Raw genomic sequence first — 22371 nt, forward strand, 5'->3', positions numbered from 1 at the left:
TTCAAAGAATGTAAAGCAATAATATAATAATAATATAACATAAAACAACAATGACTCGTCTAAAAATAGCTTTCAATTACAAATTAATTACATTTAAAGCTTAAACGACGTGTTCGTTTAGTGTATGTCACGTGCACTGGCTATTGACCTAAAGGAAAGGGTTACATTATTACCCAAACATGAAACGTCATGAGTGCACATTGAAACACCTCCCAAACAATGAATATCAAACAAGGTTTTCAGAGATTAGCAAATCGACTTCCACTTTTTTAGTGTCATAATAAAAGGGGCGGGGACAGTTACAAAACACATCAGTAACGCGGGAGTTTTCATAACAGCTTGTTTTCAAAGGAAGTGTGTTGAATAACCTGCATAGACATGGATGAAAATAAAATCGATTTCAGTTTAAAGACGATGCAACTTTTACAGGTGAGCTCTGAAAATAAAACCGATTTCAGTTTAAAGACAATGCAACTTTTACAGGTTCGCTCCCATACTGAACGTTTCTCACTTCCACACTTTATAGAAATACAACACGTGCTCATAACTAGTTTAGTATCTTGACATGATCTGCACAAACATATATGTATAGACCGTTTATTTATCGTCCTGGACGGTAGTTTGCATGCGTTTGGAGTTATGGCTTTACTCTTTAGGCTTGTTTAACTTGTTTAGGTCCGCTATGATACAATTACATAAATAAATTGTCGCCAGCTTCAACTGCATGTTGTCTCTCCTGACAAGGAGATGAGAATATTAAAACTGGTTTACCTGCTCTTAGTATTTAATATTTGGGCACAGAACGACAGCGAATAACTAAAAAAAATAATATAATTATTAAATTAATTAATTAATTAATAAAAATAAATTAATCACTGTAACCGTCAAGGATAAACCGATTCGGTCAGTAATGTAGTGTTTGTATGTTTTATCGTGAAAGTATTAAATATTCAAAGACACTCCTTGCAGTTCAAAGCAGCGCCCCTGTCGGACACAGCGCTCAGAAACCCTGCAGGTTTTTAACGTGTAAAGTCCTTTTTTGAATCTAAAACTTGTCAATTTTAGGAGAGGACACCGCCTCAGGATCCAGGAATGGACGGGCCCGTGCGTCGGACGTCCCGGCGAATCAGAGAGAAACAAAACCAAGAAAAGAACCTAATTTTATCCCCAAAATGTCTGACATTTACGTCCGAGGTGAAACGACGTCGTCTCTAATGGAACATTTTAGTTATAACTCCATCTATACGCGTGTATATTAACTATTACATATTACCTTTAGAAAAATGACAGTGAGGAAGAAGATATTGAAGAGGCAGGAGTAAAGGATGATAAGGAATCTCTTCCAGTAAGTAGGCTACAAACACTGCATCATCACCTCAAAATGATAACTTTCCACCTGAATGGCAGAATCCACCTTTTTTTGGTTTTGTTGTCATCTTAAACAGGGTTACCGTGAGGGTTTGTCCGAATATGAACTGGAGCGACTGGAGAATATCAGACAGAACCAGGCCTTCCTCAGTTCCCTGAATTTACCTCAGGTAAAACTTTGCAGTGAGGCAGGAGAGTCATTTCTTTATTACATTTGTTTTTGGCTTTTAGCTGTTTTTCCACATTAAACTTGCTTGATTTTATGACCATAATTGGTACTTGTTCACAGATTTCTGAAGCTCTGAGGCCCAAGCCGAAACCTACTCAGAAAGGCCTGAAAAGGTATCTTTAAATAGGAACTATTCAAAATGGCACAATGAAAATGTATGCAATAAATAAAAATAAGGAATATGTATTTAAATATAATAGCATAAATACAGTAGTAGATATATTGCTGATATTTTTTTAAGTGCTCTTAATGCTCAAAGGTCAAACACCCCACCACCTCACTAACTAAAGTCAATTAATGTAGGGAAAAGACAGAAACAGAGATGCTCCCTGTTCGTAAGTCACTGCGGATACAGAATAAGGGTCCTCAGACAACCCTTACTCTAGACACAACCTCTTATACACCCAGAGAGCCTGTAAGTCACTGACATGCATCTATAGTGTTTAATGTTAAACTCAAACACAATTTGAAATGATTTAGTCTGACATTAAACTAATGTGTCTTACTTCAGGAAGAAAAACCAAAAAAAGCCCCGGGACCAATACCGCTCGATCCAATCAACCTGGATGAACACGTCAGGATGCCAGAAGATTTGGTAAAACTCTGGAATGAGGTCAGTGTTTACATGTTACAATGTTTACAAAAACATGTAACATCCTGTATTTATCAGAATTTAGTCACGTTCCAAAAAACCTGTGCATCACCCAAATCTGTATGATGTCTTCTATAGGTCTCATTGAAACAAGAAACAGGAACATCAGATATGAAATCGTGAGTAACGTGTCATAAAGAGAGTGTTTACCTATACTTGTCGTTTTGGTGTCTCTTGTATCAGTTTCAGATTATTATTTTATCAGTATTTCATCTTATATTAATTAGTAGCCATTTTCTTCACTTGTGTAATAAGAATGTCATATATTGCATATAATGTGTCAACAAACGTGTTGTCAGGTACCAACAAATGCTGCAGAAATTGTCTATCAATGACAGTTGTGTGGTGAAAGTTGTGAAAGATCGGATCTGTTCAGCAGCTTTTCACCCCACCTCTTCCAACTTGCTTATGGCAGCAGGAGACAAGTCGGGCCACCTGGGGCTCTGGAAGCCGGTGAGATAACTGTGGTCTGGTGTGATAAAAAAGAGAGATGTTTGTGAAAGTTGAAAAGTGGCAATGTGACTATTCCAGATTTTCTCCGCTTTGCTTGTAATAATGTACAATGTTAACTGTGTTTCCCTCAGGATGCTAGTTGGGGTGATGATGGTGTAATCTACTTTGAACCCCATTCTCGTGCAATTACCAGCATGGCCTTCTCATCTCACCCTTGCAACCTCATCACAGTGAGCTATGATGGCTCTGCACGCAGCATGGACCTGGAGAAAGCAGTGTTTGATGAGGTGAAACATTGTTTATGATAAGACATATTATGTACTCATTTCCTAATGTCATAATTGAAATTTAGCAGCTTTTTACATGGTGAAGCTAGTCTTTCTATCCACAGATATATGACACAGTGTGACTGAGTATTTGAAGGATTAAATGCATGTTGCACATGTAGTCTGATTAATGTGAATTCAATTTGGACAAGGACATTTAAAGATCAATTGGTTTTATCTTAATGAAACTTTTAAATTGCCTGTGAATATACACTACTATTCAAAAGTTTGGGTTCAGTATTTTTATTTTTTTTTAACTGATACTTTAATTTAGCAAGAATGCTTTAAATTGACAAAAAGCAAAACATTACAGTAAATGCATTTTACAAAATATTTATATTACATTTTTTTTGTACATTTGCTTTTCATCATAGAATCCTGAAAAATGTATTACTGTTTTCACAAAAATATTAAACAGCAACATTTATATTTTATAATAAGAAATGTTTCCTGAGCACTTAGTGAGCAAGAAAGATTTCTTTAAAAACATAAAAAAATCAATAAATGGTCGTGTTTAAATGATAAAAATTACATATTGGCAACAAGAATGAAAAATAGAGAAGTGGCAAAATATCTAAATATTTGGAAATATCTGTTGTAGAATCAGTATTTTTGTAAATATTGGACTCATTTAAAAACAAATTTGTTGCATTACTAGTAAATCCCCGTACCATTAAATATTAGGTTTCTAATCCAGTTTCTTGGTGCCAATTTACAGATGTACAACCATCAACACATTTTACAAATAACACCTCTCTTTTGTACTCAGGTGTATCGCTCATCCTCTGGCCTGAAAAGTTTTGACTTTTTGTCAACTGACTGCTCCACTTTACTACTTGGTGAATGGAATGGGGATGTTGCCGTCGTTGACCGTAGAACTGCGTAAGACCAAAATATCTATATATATTTAAATATCTATATTTAATATAGTTATATATGAAGAGTTTATTTGCAAAAACAGATAACTCTTCTTTTTTTTTTTTCTTTTTTTCAAAAATCAGATTTTTTTGTTATATTTTTATTGTGTTAGCTGTATTTGTTAGTTATTATTTACCTAATCAAAATAACCCAACTGCAGTTTGATTGAGATTAATTGGAATGCACAATGAAAAAACACGGTTTTTGAAAATAGTTAAAAAAGAGTTATCTGTTTTTGCAAATTAACTCTTCATATATATATATTTACATCAGAAATAATAAAGAAAACATATGATTGCAGGAAAACATATGAATCTCTGTATACCATGGCTGAAAATCCTCTGCGCTGTGTTCATGTCCATCCTGTGCAACAGCACTACTTTGCAGTGGCAGAGAGCAGGTATATATATACTGTATATAACACTTCTTAGCTAGAATAATGCTAGTTGAAAAAGTTCATTTTCACCAAATAATTATCAATATGATGTTCCACAAGTTGCTGAGTGAATGATTACATACTCTGCAGACTGAAGCATATTGTTTATTTTCTTTCTTTTGTTAGATTTGTAAACCTATATGACTTGCGCCGTCTGAAAAGAAGAAACAATCTAGCAGTTGGTGAACTCGACGGTCACAGCCGCAGTGTCTCCAGTGCCTTTTTCTCCCCACTCACAGGCAACAGAGTTCTGACCACTTGTATGGACAACACGATCAGGTGCTCAGAGATCTCAAGTGTCACTGGTAGAAGTGCTTGTATTGAATCTATAATGTCCCTCCATTTTCTCTTGCTAATGTACCATTAGAGGGTGCCAGAGCATCATGGCTATGACTATATTATAAGCCAGAACAGTTTGTTGGCTTTGTTTGTTTTTCTTTTTAGCTACTAAAAAGTTATAAAGTTGTCTTCCATTGTCTTACAAGAATTGGAAATCCAAAACTCTTATTTGTATTACAAATGTTTTTATTAGCCTTTTTGTGGTTTTGTTTCAGGGTGTTTGACACTTCCCTAATGGATGGCAGATGTCCTGTACTAAAATCAATTACGTAAGTATGGGTGTTCATGTGTGTAAAAAATGATCTCATTGTAACAGCATGCTAAATATTTTCTATGTAGGCACAACATGCAGACAGGTCGGTGGTTGTCCAAGCTAAGTGCAGTGTGGGACCCCAAGCAGCAGGACTGTTTTGTGATTGGCAGTGTGGACAGGCCTCGCCGAATTCAGGTATATCACGAGAGCGGTCGCTGCCTTCACACTTTTCGAAACATGGACCACCTGACCACAGTGTGCTCCATCACGGCATTCCACCCAAGCAGGAACATTCTGCTTGGAGGCAATTCAAGTGGGAGGCTGCACATATTTACTGACAGTTTCATCAACTAGAAAATATTAAATTCTTTATCTGTTTGTTTATTTGATGTGTTGGTTTTCTGCTTCCCTCTTTTTTTTCCATTTTTTTGTTCACACAACAGCATTTGCTTGTACGGTTGTTTTATAAAAAAATGTGCTGTTTGTTTTTGTTCCTGTAACATTAAATATATAATATTAAAGAAAAAATAAACTCTTGAATAATCTTATCTTAGTCACATTTTTTTCTTTCAAATAATGCCATTTGACAATACAGTAACTGGGCTAGATTGTGATTTGTATCTTTTTTTATAACATGCTCATCCTCAAATTCACTTAACCAAGTTTATAGTCTAACCTAAAAGTAATTTGAGAACATTGTCCATTCAGTTATTAATTTCAATACAAATACTCACACAAAAAAAAAAAGTTTATTTAAGAATCTACAGAGTTGCCTTGAGAAACAACTTACTATGAATGTGACAGGCTTTATCTCTTTTAGCTATACCAGAACTCAAACAGTCAGTGATGAAATAGGCTCATTACAAGTAATTAATTGGCTTTTCAAAGTGCAAAATAAATAGCAAATCAATACAACAGAATAGTAATTCTCCACTCAAAGGTTGTTAAACCAAACTTTAGATGAAGCTTAGTTCTGGCAACAGTAGTGCTCAGGAATGGGCAGCATGTGGTCCTGTACCAGACGAAGAGCAGTAGCTTTGGTACACCGGGCCCAGGCACACACTCGCTCTTTATTTATTTATTTTTACCCACATAAGCCTCTCATCTCATGCAGATATCCAACCATTCACGTGGGCCTTATGTTTTTTTGTTTGTTTTATGCTAAGAGTCTCTTTGTGTGTTTCTAAGAGATACTGTAAGTGAAGGCAGTATAAATGAAAAGAAGTTAAAAGACTGCTCTGAGGTACCAAACCGATGAAGGCCACAAGGCTGCATGCACCTGCTGTTCCAACCAAAACTATGTTTGGAGGATGGCGGGTATTACTTAACACAAGACTGCATGTGTATGCACCTGCATTTTATGATGCTAATGTATTGGGTATTAACGTAACCATGTAATCCACAACATACTAAAAATATAGCATCAATGTTTGTTTGAGCTGGAATGAGTCAAAGGACTCTTTGAAAAACTATCGGTTTGTTTCATTAGAGACAGATCTGGAGTGCCCTACCCCTTGAGATCAACCCCAGGAGGTCAAGATGGCCTCCAACTATCTGCTCATTAACAACTGCAAAAAGGTGAGCAGTGGTTTTCATGGAGGAACATCTCAATCAACTCATGGTTGATAAGTGCCAGCACAGACCCTTTGTTACTTAATATTTATTCAGCTTGACTTAAATTCAAACAGTTTTTTTTATGCTGTACTGTAGTTTCCCACATCCTTCCCGAAGTTATAATAGTCAAGTTCCTGGATGGCCACCTCAGAGAGCTTAGTTAGGTTTGGCGCATCATTTTCCATATTCTCTGGTGCTGTAAAACTGAAGTTCTCATCCTCATAGTCCTCATGGGGCTCCATGTCTGGTGGGCCATCTGTATAAAAAAAAAAAACATAAAATACAGACAATTAAAAGGTTTTACTGCCACATTAGAGGATGTCAATTAGATACTGTTAGGTTCTTCTCACCTTGCCCATCTGGAGAGACATCCATTCCATGTTTGACCTTCATGTGCCTGCTAAGATTTCCCTTCAGGTTAAATTTACTCGAGCAGTATGCACACTTGAAGGGTTTACTGCCTGCATGGAGGTGCATATGGCCCAGAAGGTTGTACATTCGGTTAAATGACTTTCCACACACCTGTTGAAAACACAAAACAAAAGAGATTTACCACCCTGATGGTGAAAGTGTCACATAGAGATGTGTGATAAGTGGTTGAATTTTTACCTTGCACTTGAAAGGTTTCACGGGCAGGTGTACGATCATGTGAGTTTTAAGGGTCTGTTTCTGGACAAAAGATTTGAAGCACACGTGACACTGGAATGGCCGGACACTGGCATGGATTAACATGTGCCTCTTCAGGTTTGCAGACAATGTAAACTCTCGGGCACATACATCACACTTAAACCCCTTTGTTCCCTGGTTAAAAAAAAAACAAGTATAAACAACAAGTGAAGAAATGGTACATTTGAAATTATTTTGAATTTTTCATCTGCAGTAGGTAATAAGTGTAAACCATTAGCATGTCTATGAAATTGTATGTTATTGGCTGAAATGCTATACTGCATTGTTTAATACTAATGCAGGCTACATAGATCATCTGCTACAATGGACGTTGAAAAATGGCTGGGAGTTCTGAACTGAATATACATTATATTGTACAGTATTTAAGATAAATATTAATTTTAAAATAATAATAATAAAAGGAGGAGGACTTCTGGTATCTGCTGGTTAGATGAAAAATGTTAGACAAAGAGTTTAAACCAGTAAATTAGAATCGTTGGTTGAGTTTGAAATTAAGTAAACTCAAACCCAATGCTATAAACTGTACGTGCCCCAGAAAAACTACCGAAAACACTGCTTTAAGTTATTGTTTGATGATAATCTAATCTGTAAACAGACAAAAATATGCAGTATCATCTAATACCAATAATTAAAACAATTGCTGGTAATGTACTAAAATAAAATATATGAATTTAACCGTAAGACTGTCATTATTCATGTTGGATGTGACCTCACCATAGCAAACAGCAAACATACACAGTTGTTCAAAAGCGCACTATAACTTTCTGTACCTTGGTAGCACGGGCTTGAGGCTTGTTTGTCTTGTGTGTGAGGGAGTGTTGGCGTAGCTGATGAAGCTGAAGAAACTGCAGGCCACACTGACTGCAGGAGAAAGAGCGCTGCGTTTGGTGCTTCAGCAGGTGATTCTGCAGCTGGCTGCGGTAGGCGAACGACTTGTTGCATTGGCTACACTGGAAGGTGGATGGTCCTTGGTGGCTCACCTGATGACGCTTCAGGTGGGCATAGGTGGGAAACTCCATGCCGCACTGAGAGCAGACGTGGCATCGACCTCGTTCGTGCTTTACCTCGTGAGCACGGAGTTCACTGGGGTATGCGAAGCCACGGCGACAAAAACGGCAACTGTAGGGCTTAACGTCGGTGTGCTGCAACATGTGCCGCTTCAGGTGGCTGGTCTGAGTGAAGCCCTTCTTGCACACGGTGCACTTGTGTGGCCGTGTGCCCTGATGCGTCAGCAGGTGTGTCTGTAGGTGGCTGGGCTGCTTGAAGAGTTTGCCGCAGTGTGGACACGCGTGTGGCTTGATGCCATTGTGGCCCAGGATGTGCGTGACCAGATTGTATTTGGAAGTGTACGACTTCTCGCACATGCGGCACTTCCAGCGCTTCAGGCCCTCGCCGACGTCTACGCAGTACGACTCGTTGATCTGGATGTTGATATCCAGTCGGTCGATACGGCGGCCGCGGGGTGCCTCTCCTTCTACTGGCTCTGTCCAGAACATCCCCTCGCTGTTCTCATCGAAGTCTCCAACACCTTCCATCTCGCCACCTTCATAGACGACCTCACTCGGCTGAAAGTAGCTGCTAATTTCCTCACCGCCGGTTCCTGCTTTCACCATGCCATTTCTCCCATTGTCCCTGTCCTCAGTTACCTCATCTACTCCTTTTTCATGTGTGTGGCCCCTGTTGCGTGAAGGTACCTCGTGAGGTGCATGGCTGTGACCATGGGAATGAGGGTGTAAATGTGGGTCGGGTGCAGGATGCGTACTCTTTGGGTCTCGGACACAGGTGGAACAGCAGTTGTTGGGTTGGGCTTTGGGCAGGACCCTGTAGCTGGAGGGGTCGACCATTTGCATGCCTTCTCTGGGCATGTTGTTCATCATGTGAGTGCAGGAGGGTAAACCTGGAGTCAGGGCCTCTCCTTTAACGTGTGATGCCATGTCTTGGTGCCCTATAGGGGGTTTGCTGTTCTCGGGTTGCCCCTGCCACCTTCTCTCAGCACAGCTGGAATGCATGTGCCCATCCTCGCCCAAATTCTCCCCAAGATAGTCACCGTTGGCACCTATAAGCTGGTCGGCGTACTCGTAGTCCATTCTCTCACCTGGCGGAGCGGGAGATTCTTTGGGGTCTCCGGTGTAAAAGCCGTTGGGGGCGATGGTGGCGCCAAAGACCTCGTTCTGGGAGATGAGTCCCAACACAGCAGCTTGGGCCAGTGACAGGACCACCACAGGGTCTGTCTGTGTCCCTGCGTCCATCTGCTGGTGCATGGCCTCAGAGTAACATCTGACCAGCCGCTGTGTCTTCTCCTCCTGTAAAACACAAACACATGCAGATTAATTTAATAGACCTACAAGTTCAGTTTGTCTATTTGTTCGAAACTACTACTATAAACATGTACAGCGTGGACTAGACGTCACTGGGGAAAAACAGTATGGAAACATTGATGATATGGTATATTTTTTATTGAATTTGATGTTATGATTGCTAATCATTTTAATAAACATAAAACATTTTTTTGTAATGCTCATTATGGCACCTATATAATAGTTAAAGACTACAGCTAGATGCACAGCCATTCTATTTGTTTAAAAGCGAGAACCAGCCAGCATCTGAAAATGAGCATTTGGCAAACTTGGAAAAGCGCTGAGTGGCCTAACTCGTTACCTAATATAATCTTTGTCTAATATAAGTGAAGTGACATTCAGCCAAGTATGGTGACCCATACTCGGAATTCGTGCTCTGCATGTAACCCATCCAACGTGCACACACACAGCAGTGAACACACACACACCGTGAACATACACCCGGAGCAGTGGGCAGCCATTTTATGCTGCGGCGCCCGGGGAGCAGTTGGGGGTTCGGTGCCTTGCTCAAGGGCACCTCAGTCGTGGTATTGAGGGTGGAGAGAGCGCTGGACATTCACTCCCCCCACCTACAATTCCTGCCGGCCGGAGACTCGAACCCGCAACCTTCGGATTACAAGTCCGACTCTCTAACCATTAGGCCACGACTTCATAAATACAACACAATGGAATCAAAATCAACCAGCCAAAAAAAAAAAAATTCTGCTTTTAATAGGTGATTTCCTTGACTTCGGAAGCTACCATAAACATCAATGTGTACATAAAAACTGTAAACTTCAATCTTAGTACTTCTGTAATTTTCAGTAAAAGTCAGTAAAAAGTAAAGATATTGTGAATATTTGAGCTACATTGATCCAAACCGCATTAGTGGCACCAAACTAAACTGACTGTTTTCAAACAAGTTTCAACCACTCCCCTCATCTGGCATAGTTTATAAAGGTAGCCCCATCCCAGTCTCACAACTGGCTAAACCGATGTCTGCCTGTACAAACTAATGATTGCAATGCTATCTGGTGCCACTAGTGGTGCAAAAAATACACTTCCAGGGGCTTAAAGGGATAGTTGACCCAAAATTTTCAATTCTGTATTCTGTACTCACTCTCATATCATTCCAAACCTGTACTACTTTGAGGAAAGTTCCAATGTATGGACCAAAAAAAAAAAAAAAAGCCCTACAATATATTTTTTTTATTTTCCACAAAAAGGTAAGTCAGGTCTAAATGACATGAGGGTCAGTAAATGATGACAGAATTTTCTTTTTTTTTTTCAAGATTCAAGATTTTTATTCGTCACATACACAATTATACAGAGTATAACCAGCAGTGAAATGTAAGTAAAACTGCAGAGCGAGCCAGCCAGGAGTCGAACCTAGAATCTTCTGATCCGTAGTCAGACGCGTTATCCATTGCACCACTGGCCCACCTTTTTTGGGTGAACTATCAGTTTAAAACAAGGAAACCTAATCAGCGCTGTTCGGTTTTTATACTTGCTACCTTTCCGTTTCACTCATTCAACACAAAACCACATTCCCTCAGGCAGGTGACTCTTTTTAAAGTGGATTCCACACCTTAAGAAAATTCTAACTCTGCTTAAGTGTCATGAAGATAATGTAACAAAAGTAATTATGTAATGATATTTGTGCTAGTAGGTGTTTTCAAGAACAACTGTATTTCTAAGATGTTTAAAAAGACAGGGCAGTACAGACTGAGGATAAGAGAAGGAATAGACAGAGACAGCAGGGAGAATGAGTGAGTTAACAGAAAGAGAAGAAAGAGAGAGGGAGGGGCAGAGAGTTGCTGGATGAGTGAGTGAAAGCAAAAAAGAGAGCGAGAGAATGAGAAAGAAATAGAGATTGAAAAAATGAAAGGGAATATGAAGGATTAGAGTGTTAGAGAGACAAAGAAGACAGAAAGCAGCTGATTAATTTTAAAACTGAGCAAATAATAATAAAATAACTACTGCAAATATAAACAAAAAATATTCCAAACCATTTGATCCGACCACTCAACTGGGCTATCCAGTTTGGTGAACACACACAAACATAAACAAACTGAGCTCTCAGAGGGCATTAGAGCAGTTGTGAAGGGAACTCACCACATTTTTCTTGGTCTGTGGCTTCAGGTGTTTGAGAGATCTCATCCTGAGGCAGAGTCACAGGTTCGAATTCACCCGCTGCCCTCCCCTTCATACATTATATGTTGTCTGTACCAGAACAGACACTCTCTACTCTGTTTCTTGCACTCTCTCTCTGTTCTCTGTGTATGTGTGCTCTCTTTTTCCTCTCTCACTCTATTTCTCTCTCTGCTTTCCCCTCCCCCACTCCCCTCTCTCTCTTTTTCTGTCTTTCTCTCTCTCTCTCTCTCTCTGGCGCAAGCAAGCGTACACACATACACAGTGCTCTTTTCCCTCGCTCTCTCCCCCTCTTCTTCATTCTTTTTTTCTTTCTTTCTTTCTCTCTCTCTCCATCCCTTCCTGATATTCTCACCAACTGTCTCACTCAGACATTCTCTCTTGCATACACTTGTGAAACATGTTTGAAAACACAAACATTCATGCTGTGAAAAGATTATGAGCTCAGCCATAAACATATACGGATACATGTATATGTACATCACAGCAAGCACACAAAGAAAAGACATACCTGACATAGTGTAAAAACAGAAGGAAGCTGCAACAAAGTATATAAAAGAGGAATACACAATTCTATAAAACAGTCCTGATTAGATGACCTGAGTACATAACGGAAATGCATAAGCAGATGAAAAAAAGAAAGTGACAGGTTCAATATGTAAAGCTTAAAATCAACGCTTCACCACCACAGTCTAGGCAGGTTGACAGAACAGAGGATGAGCGAGCATACATGCATCTGAGAGCGTCTGTGCAAGACGAGGACCTTTTGGCCTGCACGCTGAGAAACGGGCGTTCAGCATGTCTCTCTGTTTTAATGCTCAGCAGACTCTATGTGATGTGCATTTATGGTCTTACATACGAATATCCATTCAAACTGTGTCAAGCTGGTATGATGCATATAAGCCTTCACATTCATATGCCTTACTTTCCATGCGAGTATGCACAAATTCAGTCTAAATGATTCTCACACACAAACAAAACAGTGAAATATATAAAGCATGTAACATAATAAAGTCATGAAATTGGATGTGCATCACAATAAAGAAGAAAAGATCTATTGCTACCATCGTTACATCTCAACTTTAACAAACAAACTTGGTATGGTCAAAAAGCACTAATTACAAGATGTATATTTAAACAAATAAGCAAAAAGGTATGAGAGGCTATGCTATATAGTCACAGCCAATCAGTTTGCATTAATTAGTTTGAATAATTCTAAATAGCTGTATATACATAATTGTGAATATGGATAATGCACCCACATTCATGGAAATAAGCAGAACAATTCAGTGTGAATTGTTTGTAAAGCTATTCTAACAAAGTCACACTTTATGTAAGAATGGTTTTATGAACCACTCATCCACACAAATTCATTCTGCTTGTGTTTCATGAATGGCTCCCATTGTTGACAAGTGATTGAAATTTATTTATAACTGTGGGACATAATTACACCTTACTGCATAATTTACAATTACTGAGTGAGTATTGATTTTTAATGGATTTAAAATTAGTAGATACACCTCCATATAAAATGGCTGAGAAAGAGAAAGATTCTGAAAGACGAGAAAATGGAGGGATAAGGGAGGAGAAGAGAAGCCTTTACCAGAGAGGAGAGAGAGGGAGGGAGGGAAGTATTGTGAGAGAGCAAATGGTGAGAGAGCAATAGAGGAAGAGGGGAGGAGATAAAGAGAACAGGAGAGGGAGGGGAGAGAGAGAGAAAGATACAGAAAGAGAGAAATGGGAAAATACAGAAAAAGAGAATTATAGTAGTAGGCAAGGATGGAGGAAAAAACTCAGCAAACAGAATATGAAAAGTTAAGTCAGTTTGAATGTGTGTTGTGGAGGTATTAAAGGAAACAAGTGAAAAAAAAAAAATAACATTCAACCCATTGGGAGAAGGGAAGGAAGAGAGAAAACGGGAGAAAGAAAGATTGAAAGGGTCTCCCCTGAGAAACTGCACATCTCAGTAAGATGTTCTGGTAATACAAAAATAAAATACAAAGAAATCTGATGCAAAGTTATGAATAAAAACTAATAATAATATTATAAAATATGCAAAGAAGTTTAATAATATTCAGCAAAGACAATCACAAGATGCAAATCAGATGTGGGCAATGCTCTGATTATTGAACTGTATGCAGCACCCCTGAATGTGTTGCTGAATAAAGGCAGCCTAACCCATATGTAATGCTGCAAATCTACAATGTCAAAACAGCAATTATGGCAACATTGACAAAACTGTACATACATTTCTAAATGCATTCAGACTGTGCCTGACAGATAGTTTTCTGAACTTGTATATTCTCACACACCATAATATTTCAAGTAGTAGTCTGTGATATTTAATACAGGACTTTCTGGCAACAAACAGTAGCACTTCATTATGACTTCAAAAACATTTCCATTACTCGCATGACATTTATCACATGACACTTTTAAACACCAAAGAGGTACAGGCTGATACACTAAGAACAAACTAAATGTTTCTATTTTAAATGGAAACTTCATTGCCTGAGACGGAAATAAGTTACAGTTTGTAAAGTTTAGAATCTTTACATTTTTGAAGCCAACCAACCATACAGTTTAACTTCTCTATTAGTTTAATCTATCTACTAAACTCTTCTTTACTTTTACATAACACATGCACTAAAACCTTGCATCAACACTTCAGTATCACTAAGTTCAAGTTTTAAAAATCATTCATGTGCTATTTTTACTCTGAAATTGTCTTTGTTGTCTCAAACGTACAACTAATATAGATGCTGGTCACATACAAACAGAAGCTATTTTTGATATGTCACAGAGAGAGATGCTTACTGCATTTATAAAGTTTTCCGAGTACAGCAGCAAAGGTACAGCAGGTAGCTGGAGTAATACCCAGATAAAGAATATTGTGGCATGATTCACTGGACTATGTTTCCATACATACCATTTTTCCCGGATGCGTCCTGGCCAGGATTTCTATATTGCTTTGATTCAAAGTACCTCGAGAGTGTTTCGAAAACATAAGGAACCGATGTCATACACGCAAACAAAGCCAAATCAAAGTAATATAGAAATCCTGGCCAGGATGCGTCCGGGAAAAATGGCACGTATGATCACCCTAAGCACAGACATCTTTTAAGCCTCAACGCTGCTCGATATTATATAAAGTACATATGCACGCATTATTATCTACAAATCGTGCCCATTATTTTTATAAGAAAAATATTCACTGTGATAGTCAAAATGTTAACAACAGCAATGACAATAGAGCAGGGGTGATGAAAGTCGGTCCTGGAGAGCTTTGTAATCAAACACATCTGAATGAGCCAAGCAAGGTCTGAAGGGTTACTAGAAAGTTACAGGCAGGTGAGTTTTTATTAGGGTTGGAGCTGAACTCTGCAGGGCTGTGGCTCTCCAGGACCGGAGTTTGCCACCCCTGCAATAGAGCATTACATCAAGCAAGCAGAAACATATGCAAGAGTTTAACTACCCTCTGTCCCATGCATCTCAAGTAGAGCTCCTTTTATAAAGAATGACTGTTAGATTTGTGAAGGTTATAATGGTAACAAGGACAGCCAACATCATCCATATCTACAATGATGAATGAACATCATTCATCATTAGAAAATAAATTGATTATGTCAGTTTATTGGTTATGATAGGTGTTGCTTGCTTTTAGAGCATTAAAAAAAGTAGCTAAATGCTTTATAAAATATAATTGATAACCCACATCTCTCATCAACTTTGTCTTTAAACGAACCAAGATTTAAAAACCTTGTGTAACACAAGATGCTCTGCCATGTGACAAACCTGGGCTGCTCTTCCCAAAAGCATCGAAGGCCCATAGAAACCAATGGAGCTACAAGCAACTTAAGCCCGAGACACACTGCACGATTTTCGGCTGTCCCAGACAAAAGATTGCCATCGTGAAACAATCGTGGTGAATCAGAAATCACCGCGATTGTTTCACGATGCCAATCTTTCGTCTGGAATAGCCAAAAATTGCGCAGCTTAGGCTTACGTGCTTTTGGAAACGCAGCCTTGTTCATTACTACATTGTGAAAAACACAACTAGTGGTGGGTTTTTCAATGACTAGATAGCAGAGCAGCCAGTGGCCGATATATACATAATTATTACTATTTACATTAAACATTTAAATTGTGACAAATGAGGGCACACCAAATAGCATAAATAAATCAATATTATATTCACAAAATTTACTCAAATTTCATTAAAATACACAAATGTGTATTTATCATCAACATGCAAAGCTGTTTGACAGACTTTGAAACCGTTGTTCTCACCATACTAACTATAACGACAAAAGGTAACTTAATTTTCCAATGGACAATAACATTCTACTAAGCACGCTTAATGCTCAGGTGAATTCAGACTGGCTGTCAATGTTTTTTATCATGTAAACATAGATCTAATGTGATCCCAAAAATATCATCCCTGCATCATTATCATCTAAACTGTAACAGATACAATTATCGTACACTGTGCGAACAATAGCCCTTTAGGCTGATGATACACTGGGCAAATTTTTGAGCAACTTCAGTTGGCAACCAGCTGAGACAAAGGGCCCACGATTTTCTATCTAAAATATCCAGGCAGAAATTTGTTACCCATTCTCAGTGGAAAAGTGGCAAAACAACATTGCACAAAAAAGTTGCACGGCAAAATTGCTCAAAATGTTGCCTTGTGTATCATCAGCCTTCAGGTCACGGACGAACGGCAAAGAAGGATTTTTTTTATTTGACGAACATTGACAGCCAATCAGAATCCTCTCGAACGAGTTTAAAGAGGCAGGTGTCCTAGAACGTTATCGGCCACTAATATAGTTATCTTTTAAATTAACAACGTTATGTTGCGTGCGGCAATATAATTATTGTTATCTCATTACAGTTGCCATTCTTTGTATGAGTGGGCTTAAAGTAGCCTAGGTGTATTTATTGGTTTTTGCCGATCATTTCAAAACCATCATATCGGTCCATCACTAAACAAAACGATCCACTTCATATTCATAAATCAACAAATGTTTGGATAACGTCTCTTCAAAGTCAGATTTAACCATCATGCATCATGCAAGGTGAGTGTAAACACTTGATGCCTAAAACTGTCTCCCAGATGGTAAAAGTTCAAAACGTGACGCTGTTACTCTTTCAGCGCACAGATCAGCGGATCTGAAGATAATGTGTGACAGTGATGCACCTGACCTGCGGTCCGAGATTTCGACAAACATTCGCAGTGATTATAAAGAAAACCATAACCTCTCACTCTTTCATCTTAAATACAGCAAAGAGTACCGTACACTACAATAAATCCCAATTCACTGGCCAGTTAGCTACAACTTAAAACTTCGCCACATTCTTCAGCATCAACAGCTACATTCCAACGAAATGTAAAGAGTTGAAAAAAAGAAAGTTAAAGAGAGGGAAACTTGAATGAGGATGGGCCTGTCTTAAGTTTTGCTGTCATACAGTGAGCTAGGCTAACTGACGGCGAGTGTGGCCTGCTCTATTCGTTTATGCGGCTCTTTTTCACTCCCTCCATCCCCTCCCGACGCCATCTGTTTGTGCCACGAGAGAATATGGAAGTAAAAAGAAAAGGCGACATTTTGGCTCTATAAAATGACCCACTCAATCGCTCTCTCGGAAATACGAGCGCAAATCGTAATGTAGATGCCAGATGAAAAGCGGAAATGTAAATATCAGCATCCAGTTCAGAGTGCACATTATTTTTGAGGCCAGTTAGACAGAAATCGGTGAGTTCCGCTGGGATAGACCGTGGGACAGCCGGGTTGTTGTTGTTTTTTTCGGGGGCTATACGATCAGTTTCGTTTTCTGTTTCTATGGCAATAATGAACGGACCGTTGTTGAACTTACCACGCTCCACAAATCGGTTGTATACGTAGAAAACACTTTGGAAGATTTGAATGTCGCTGTCTAGTTCGAATTGTTGCAGGTCTGGTTCTCTGTGTTCGGCAGGAAGGAAGGAAGGAAGGAAGAAGGGAATGAGAGAAAGAGTGACGTGAACGAATAAACAGCCTGGGCTCCTCCTCGCTGTCACAAGTAAATGATGGAGCTCGTGGCCACAAAATATCTGCCTGTTCCCTCGTTTGATTGCAAATATTGGCAACACAGGCAATTATAGTTGTTGAAGAAAATCGACAGAATGTGAGAAATATGGTCTAATGTAGTGATATGCCTTTCAAAGCACAAAATTTATAAATTTTAATGTTAAAGCAGTATGTTTATTCCGTGTCTGTGTTCAACGTGCACTTTTGTTTAGGGTAATTTATAAAAAAATTAGACGACTTATTCAAATGACGGACGTTAGAGGACGCTATTGCGTCACTGGCCTTATTTACGCATCTTGGTAGTTTCTTGCACTAACAGAAGAGGTCGCTCTGTCATTATCTAATGTATAGTGATAATACTCGCGAGGTCAGTCTATGACAAATCTGAGTGGTTTCGGTTAAATTACCATGGTTTATTAAATGTAAATTTAAAACGCTAACACTCTACAGCTCTCCCATGTTGTTCCACTGAAGCAGGGTTGAGCCTGATGATCATTACCTGGATGGGCGACCTCCTTATTGTTGCTAAAAAAAAAAAAGGGGGGATTGGCATGTGGGGGTTCTATTGTGTAATCCTGGGATGACATCCTGGTCAATTTGCATATTGTCCCTTATCAGTCATGACCTCCTAATTGTTCCCATATTCACAGGTGTTGGTACAGGACCCATGTGAAAAATGCTGTATCAGTGTAGCAAGTGTAATGTGCTGTAAACCAGGGTTCCAGAGTTGGCCATTATTGGCCAAATTACATGCTTTGACAGGGATTTAGGTGTGACAGTAAAACAGTACAACGTATGGGTTTAGTGGAAGAATAAAAAGTGCATTAATGATTGTGGATCATGTGCTTGTGGAAAAGGTCATAAGTAACTGAGGTAAAGGTATCGCATAAACATTTAGCGTATCATACAAGATTTTTTTCTTTCAACGTTTTGTTTAGTGTCAAGCAATTAAGCATGCATTTTTATATCAAATATTTGTATTCAATACAAGATTTTGTATAATGTTTCAAATCATTTCATATTATAATTTGTTCAAAAATGAATAGGGTATACTGTGTTTAATTGACATGGGTTTTTTTTTCGCCTGCTGGATTCCCATTAAGTTATTGCTCAGGGTTACTGCTGATCTGAACTGAGATGGAGATCTGTTTCTTTGCATTACATCATGTCCCCTCAACATCTGTGACCAGTGGGATCTCCAAGCTGGAAGACTGAGTGTTTGTGTGTGTGCTTGACCCTGTGTAAATTTTATTGGGCTTGTAGTGTTCCCATCACATCGAGATGCACCTGGAAGGAGTAATTGTCATGATTCAAGATGTCTCTTGAATGCAGGAATTATAATATACAGCTCGCTTATATGTATCTGTATACATGTGCACAAACGCATACATATATCAACAGGTGGTTACTGTGCAATAAGCCAGAACATTATTTCAGCTCTTGACATCTGAATGTGTGAAAGAAGCCTTTCTCCTTCTATGGGTGTGTATCCACACCCACAGCAGGGTGTGTATAGATCCAGTGGGAGAGATTAGCTTGAGAGTTTCTGGCTGCAATTCAGTGCTGAGTGAATCATAAAAAGAACATGCACACACACACAACACATGGAGTACATGTACTCTCCCACATGTTTTGTTGACACTCCACCCCCTGCGTACAAAGTGAATGGAGTGGCATTCAGTGCTAGGTTGACAGGTCTGTATTAGCCCACTTCCCATCATGCAGAGTTGGCCTAGTGTTTTAGGACAAGACCCTCATTAGTATCAGGCCTGGGCATACTGAGTGGAACTAATGATGAGAAGTGAGGTCTAAAACGGCACTTCATGTCCTGACTGGTCTTTTATTAGGATCAGTGCTACTTTCATTTCGGAGATCCGGAGAGTTTTTTTTATTATTATTCTGTCAAGATGTGCAGTTATATACAGTGTAGACTTGTTTAAAACTAACCTGTTACTGACAGAGAAATTGGAGTCAGTTTGTTGAGCTGCTAAAGAAAGGTCAGTGCATTGACTTTAAACATCCTGCTCTTAGTTTCTGTCGTTCTCCTTTTCTCACAGTCTCCCACCCCCTTTCCCTTTTTCTTTCACGGTTTCACTCACTTGATTCCTGTTTTTTTGCTCTGAGAGATGAGGTAACGGTCCCTAGAGCACTGTCCATTCTCATTCAAATATGTCTTGCAAATAAGCCTAAACGACCCAAAAAGTATCCTCTTAACAGAAAATAAGCAGATACTTGGATTTAGAGTTGCATTCCTAGTGATGACCACATTACAGAATTGTTGTTACTCTGACATACCAATTTATTTTTTGTGTACAGGTCAAAAACTAACACAACTGTGTTATGACAGCTCATTATTTCTGATTTGGCTGCCTAAGAACGGTCAGGGCATCATCTGTTTTCCTTATTTTATTGTTTCAAGAATGCAACTGACCCACATAGACTCAATGAAGGACATTACTGTCAAGTTTCATTTTGATAAAAAACTTTGCTTAAGACCAACTGCTATGAAACTGTTAGTATATTCTACTTCCTTTCTCAATTTATTGACATAAGTATAAAATATTTACTACTCATTGCATACAAGTCACATGCCCATTCCTGACATATCCATTACATTCTATTGTAAACATTTAAAGAGACAGTTAATCCAAAAATGAAAATTCTGTCATTATTAACTGACCCTAGTTTTCCCTAATGGTGTTCCAAATCTGTTGAAACTTGTTTCTGCCATAGGATAAAAACAAAAAAACGTTATTTGCAACTTTTCTCACAACCCACAATTCGAAGATGAATATTCATAATTGTAAGATATGAACTTTGCAGAGATATTGCATTTCTGACTTTTTTTCAAGATTATAAGTCACAAATATATTTTTTTTACTGGCTGAAACAGGCTTCCATCTCTGCAATATCTCTACATGTAAGATTTTCTTCTTTTTTTTCAGTGAAATACAGAAAAATATATTGACTAAAAATATAAACTATTTCAACTATATTTGTCCAAACATTTTTTTTTTCACAGAAATAATGCAAATAGCACTTTTCTGAATGATTCCTGTAAGCCTTGTGGTAAACTCTAGACAGATTGTGGCTGGTCCTGTAAACTGCTTGGAGGCTCAGTTTATTTAGTTATATGGACTGCTGGTCACTCTGACTAACGTCAGTTCTTAATCACCAGTCAAGTCTCCAAGCCTGGGAATGCAACCTCTGTGTTTACACAAGATATCCCTCTCCTTTGCCACAACTCATCAGACTGTTCACGCCATGCACTGAGGGGCAGAACTGCCCAGCGGCAACAATCTAAACTGGCTCAATTCCTAGAAGCATTAACAGTTTGGTGACTCTTGGATGTTTTGATTTCATTTGAATTTGGAGAGGAGGATATGACGGCTTGCTGAGTCAAACACATGTGAATCTGAGTGTATATGCAAGAGAGAGAGGAAAAAAATAATAATTAAAGGAGGATTTGGGTTCAGCATCGTCAGCCAGTCCATTAGGGGTACCAGAAATATCTCGAGACAGACACTGTCTTTCTCTTTAGCATCTCCGGTACCCCAAAAGAATGCTTAAGTTGCATGTCTAGACTATTTTGGTTGTCTGCTCTTTCTGCTGAATGCATTTGGTCTCTCAGTCTATCAATGTTTCATACACCATACCACATTTGATGGACCATCACAAGTCATTTATCTAGCTGTGCATTTGTATGTCTTCCAAAGAAACAAATGTTTCAGAGATTTATGTGAAATTACACAGTACTCCATACTGCAGCTGAGTGATTTTGATAAAATATAATATTCAGGATGAAAAATGTTGAGTAAGACCAGCGGTTTACCTTTAGATAGAAAAGCTAAAATTATAGACGAAGTTGGTATGGTCCACCAAGTGAAAGCGCATTGTGCACATGACTCAGGGCTCTCATTTCTCATTTGTTCAATTGTGGAGTAGACCGAACAGTTACTGGTTTCCTAGGAGACAAGCTAGGAGATGGTAAGGACAGACGCTGAGCTTACGTCTGTACAAATAAGAAGACAGTACAGCATGACACAGAAGCATAAGAACCTTTCTGTCTGGTTCTTCCTCATTATAGATGAAACACTTTTTGTATTTACATAAGTTCTTCACGGCATGGATTCTGTTATTTCTGCACAAACAGGGTGCAGTTGGTGAATGAATACCAGATGAACAAAGCAGCATTCTAACTTTGAATCTCAATCACGACACAATAACAGAGTGAATGAATCAAAAGAATGTCATTACCAGTCAAAAGACGATGGAAAAGACTGTACCACCCGAGGTAGGAAAATATCATTTTGATAACCAACTCCTAAATAAGAGCACAACTGCTCATTAGAAGTATGAACCTACATTTGATGCCAGTCTGCCGTAACTTTACTAGAGATTTCATGGATGCCTGAGCTCAGCTCTGGCCCTTGCTGAGGATCTACCTCTAATCCCTAATTTCCTTTGAGTGCTACACTGTGAATTATTCTCCTCAATTTGAATGACTAACTTTGGGAGTCCCAGAAACCTCAAATATCATC

At 38.8% G+C, this 22371-nt stretch overlaps 2 protein-coding genes across 3 annotated transcripts; one reads left to right on the forward strand and one right to left on the reverse strand.

The window, feature by feature from the left end:
* The first annotated feature begins 313 nt into the window (after window positions 1-313).
* Window positions 314-5521, forward strand: wdr76 (WD repeat domain 76). The gene is made up of 15 exons (XM_079433158.1): window positions 314-429; window positions 1066-1194; window positions 1280-1345; window positions 1446-1538; window positions 1658-1710; window positions 1901-2012; window positions 2109-2210; window positions 2328-2368; window positions 2549-2702; window positions 2834-2989; window positions 3798-3910; window positions 4248-4346; window positions 4509-4661; window positions 4937-4990; window positions 5061-5521. The coding sequence occupies exons 1-15, from the start codon at window positions 379-381 to the stop codon at window positions 5326-5328; spliced, it is 1644 nt and encodes a 547-aa protein (XP_079289284.1). The 5' UTR covers window positions 314-378; the 3' UTR covers window positions 5329-5521.
* Window positions 5368-17818, reverse strand: LOC306879906 (uncharacterized protein). 2 transcript variants are annotated; one of them, XM_079433145.1, is made up of 5 exons: window positions 17637-17818; window positions 8046-9578; window positions 7198-7389; window positions 6939-7110; window positions 5368-6844 (listed from the first exon to the last, which is right to left on the reverse strand). In XM_079433145.1, exons 2-5 carry the CDS (start codon window positions 9534-9536, stop codon window positions 6669-6671), a joined length of 2031 nt encoding a protein of 676 aa, XP_079289271.1. In that variant the 5' UTR covers window positions 9537-9578; window positions 17637-17818; the 3' UTR covers window positions 5368-6668. The 2 variants fall into 2 exon arrangements, with proteins under 2 accessions (XP_079289271.1, XP_079289270.1); XM_079433144.1 differs by lacking the exon at window positions 17637-17818 and adding an exon at window positions 11727-11899.
* Window positions 17819-22371: the final 4553 nt, after the last annotated feature.

This window comes from Barbus barbus, assembly GCF_936440315.1.
Source record: "Barbus barbus genome assembly, chromosome: 2".
NCBI classification, from domain to species: Eukaryota; Metazoa; Chordata; class Actinopteri; order Cypriniformes; family Cyprinidae; genus Barbus; species Barbus barbus.

What these genes read in the sequence shown, in the direction of transcription:
- LOC306879906 (XM_079433144.1), bottom strand. Translation starts at nt 11,771, where the DNA reads ATGAGATCTCTCAAACACCTGAAGCCACAGACCAAGAAAAATGTG. An exon ending in CTCAAGCCCGTGCTACCAAG is followed by an intron (nt 7,390 to 8,045) that starts GTACAGAAAGTT and finishes TTTTTTAACCAG; the next exon opens with GGAACAAAGGGGTTTAAGTG. An exon ending in TGTCTCTCCAGATGGGCAAG is followed by an intron (nt 6,845 to 6,938) that starts GTGAGAAGAACC and finishes TTTTTTATACAG; the next exon opens with ATGGCCCACCAGACATGGAG.
- wdr76 (XM_079433158.1), top strand. Translation starts at nt 379, where the DNA reads ATGGATGAAAATAAAATCGATTTCAGTTTAAAGACGATGCAACTTTTA. An exon ending in AGACGATGCAACTTTTACAG is followed by an intron (nt 430 to 1,065) that starts GTGAGCTCTGAA and finishes TGTCAATTTTAG; the next exon opens with GAGAGGACACCGCCTCAGGA. An exon ending in TGTATGGACAACACGATCAG is followed by an intron (nt 4,662 to 4,936) that starts GTGCTCAGAGAT and finishes GTTTTGTTTCAG; the next exon opens with GGTGTTTGACACTTCCCTAA.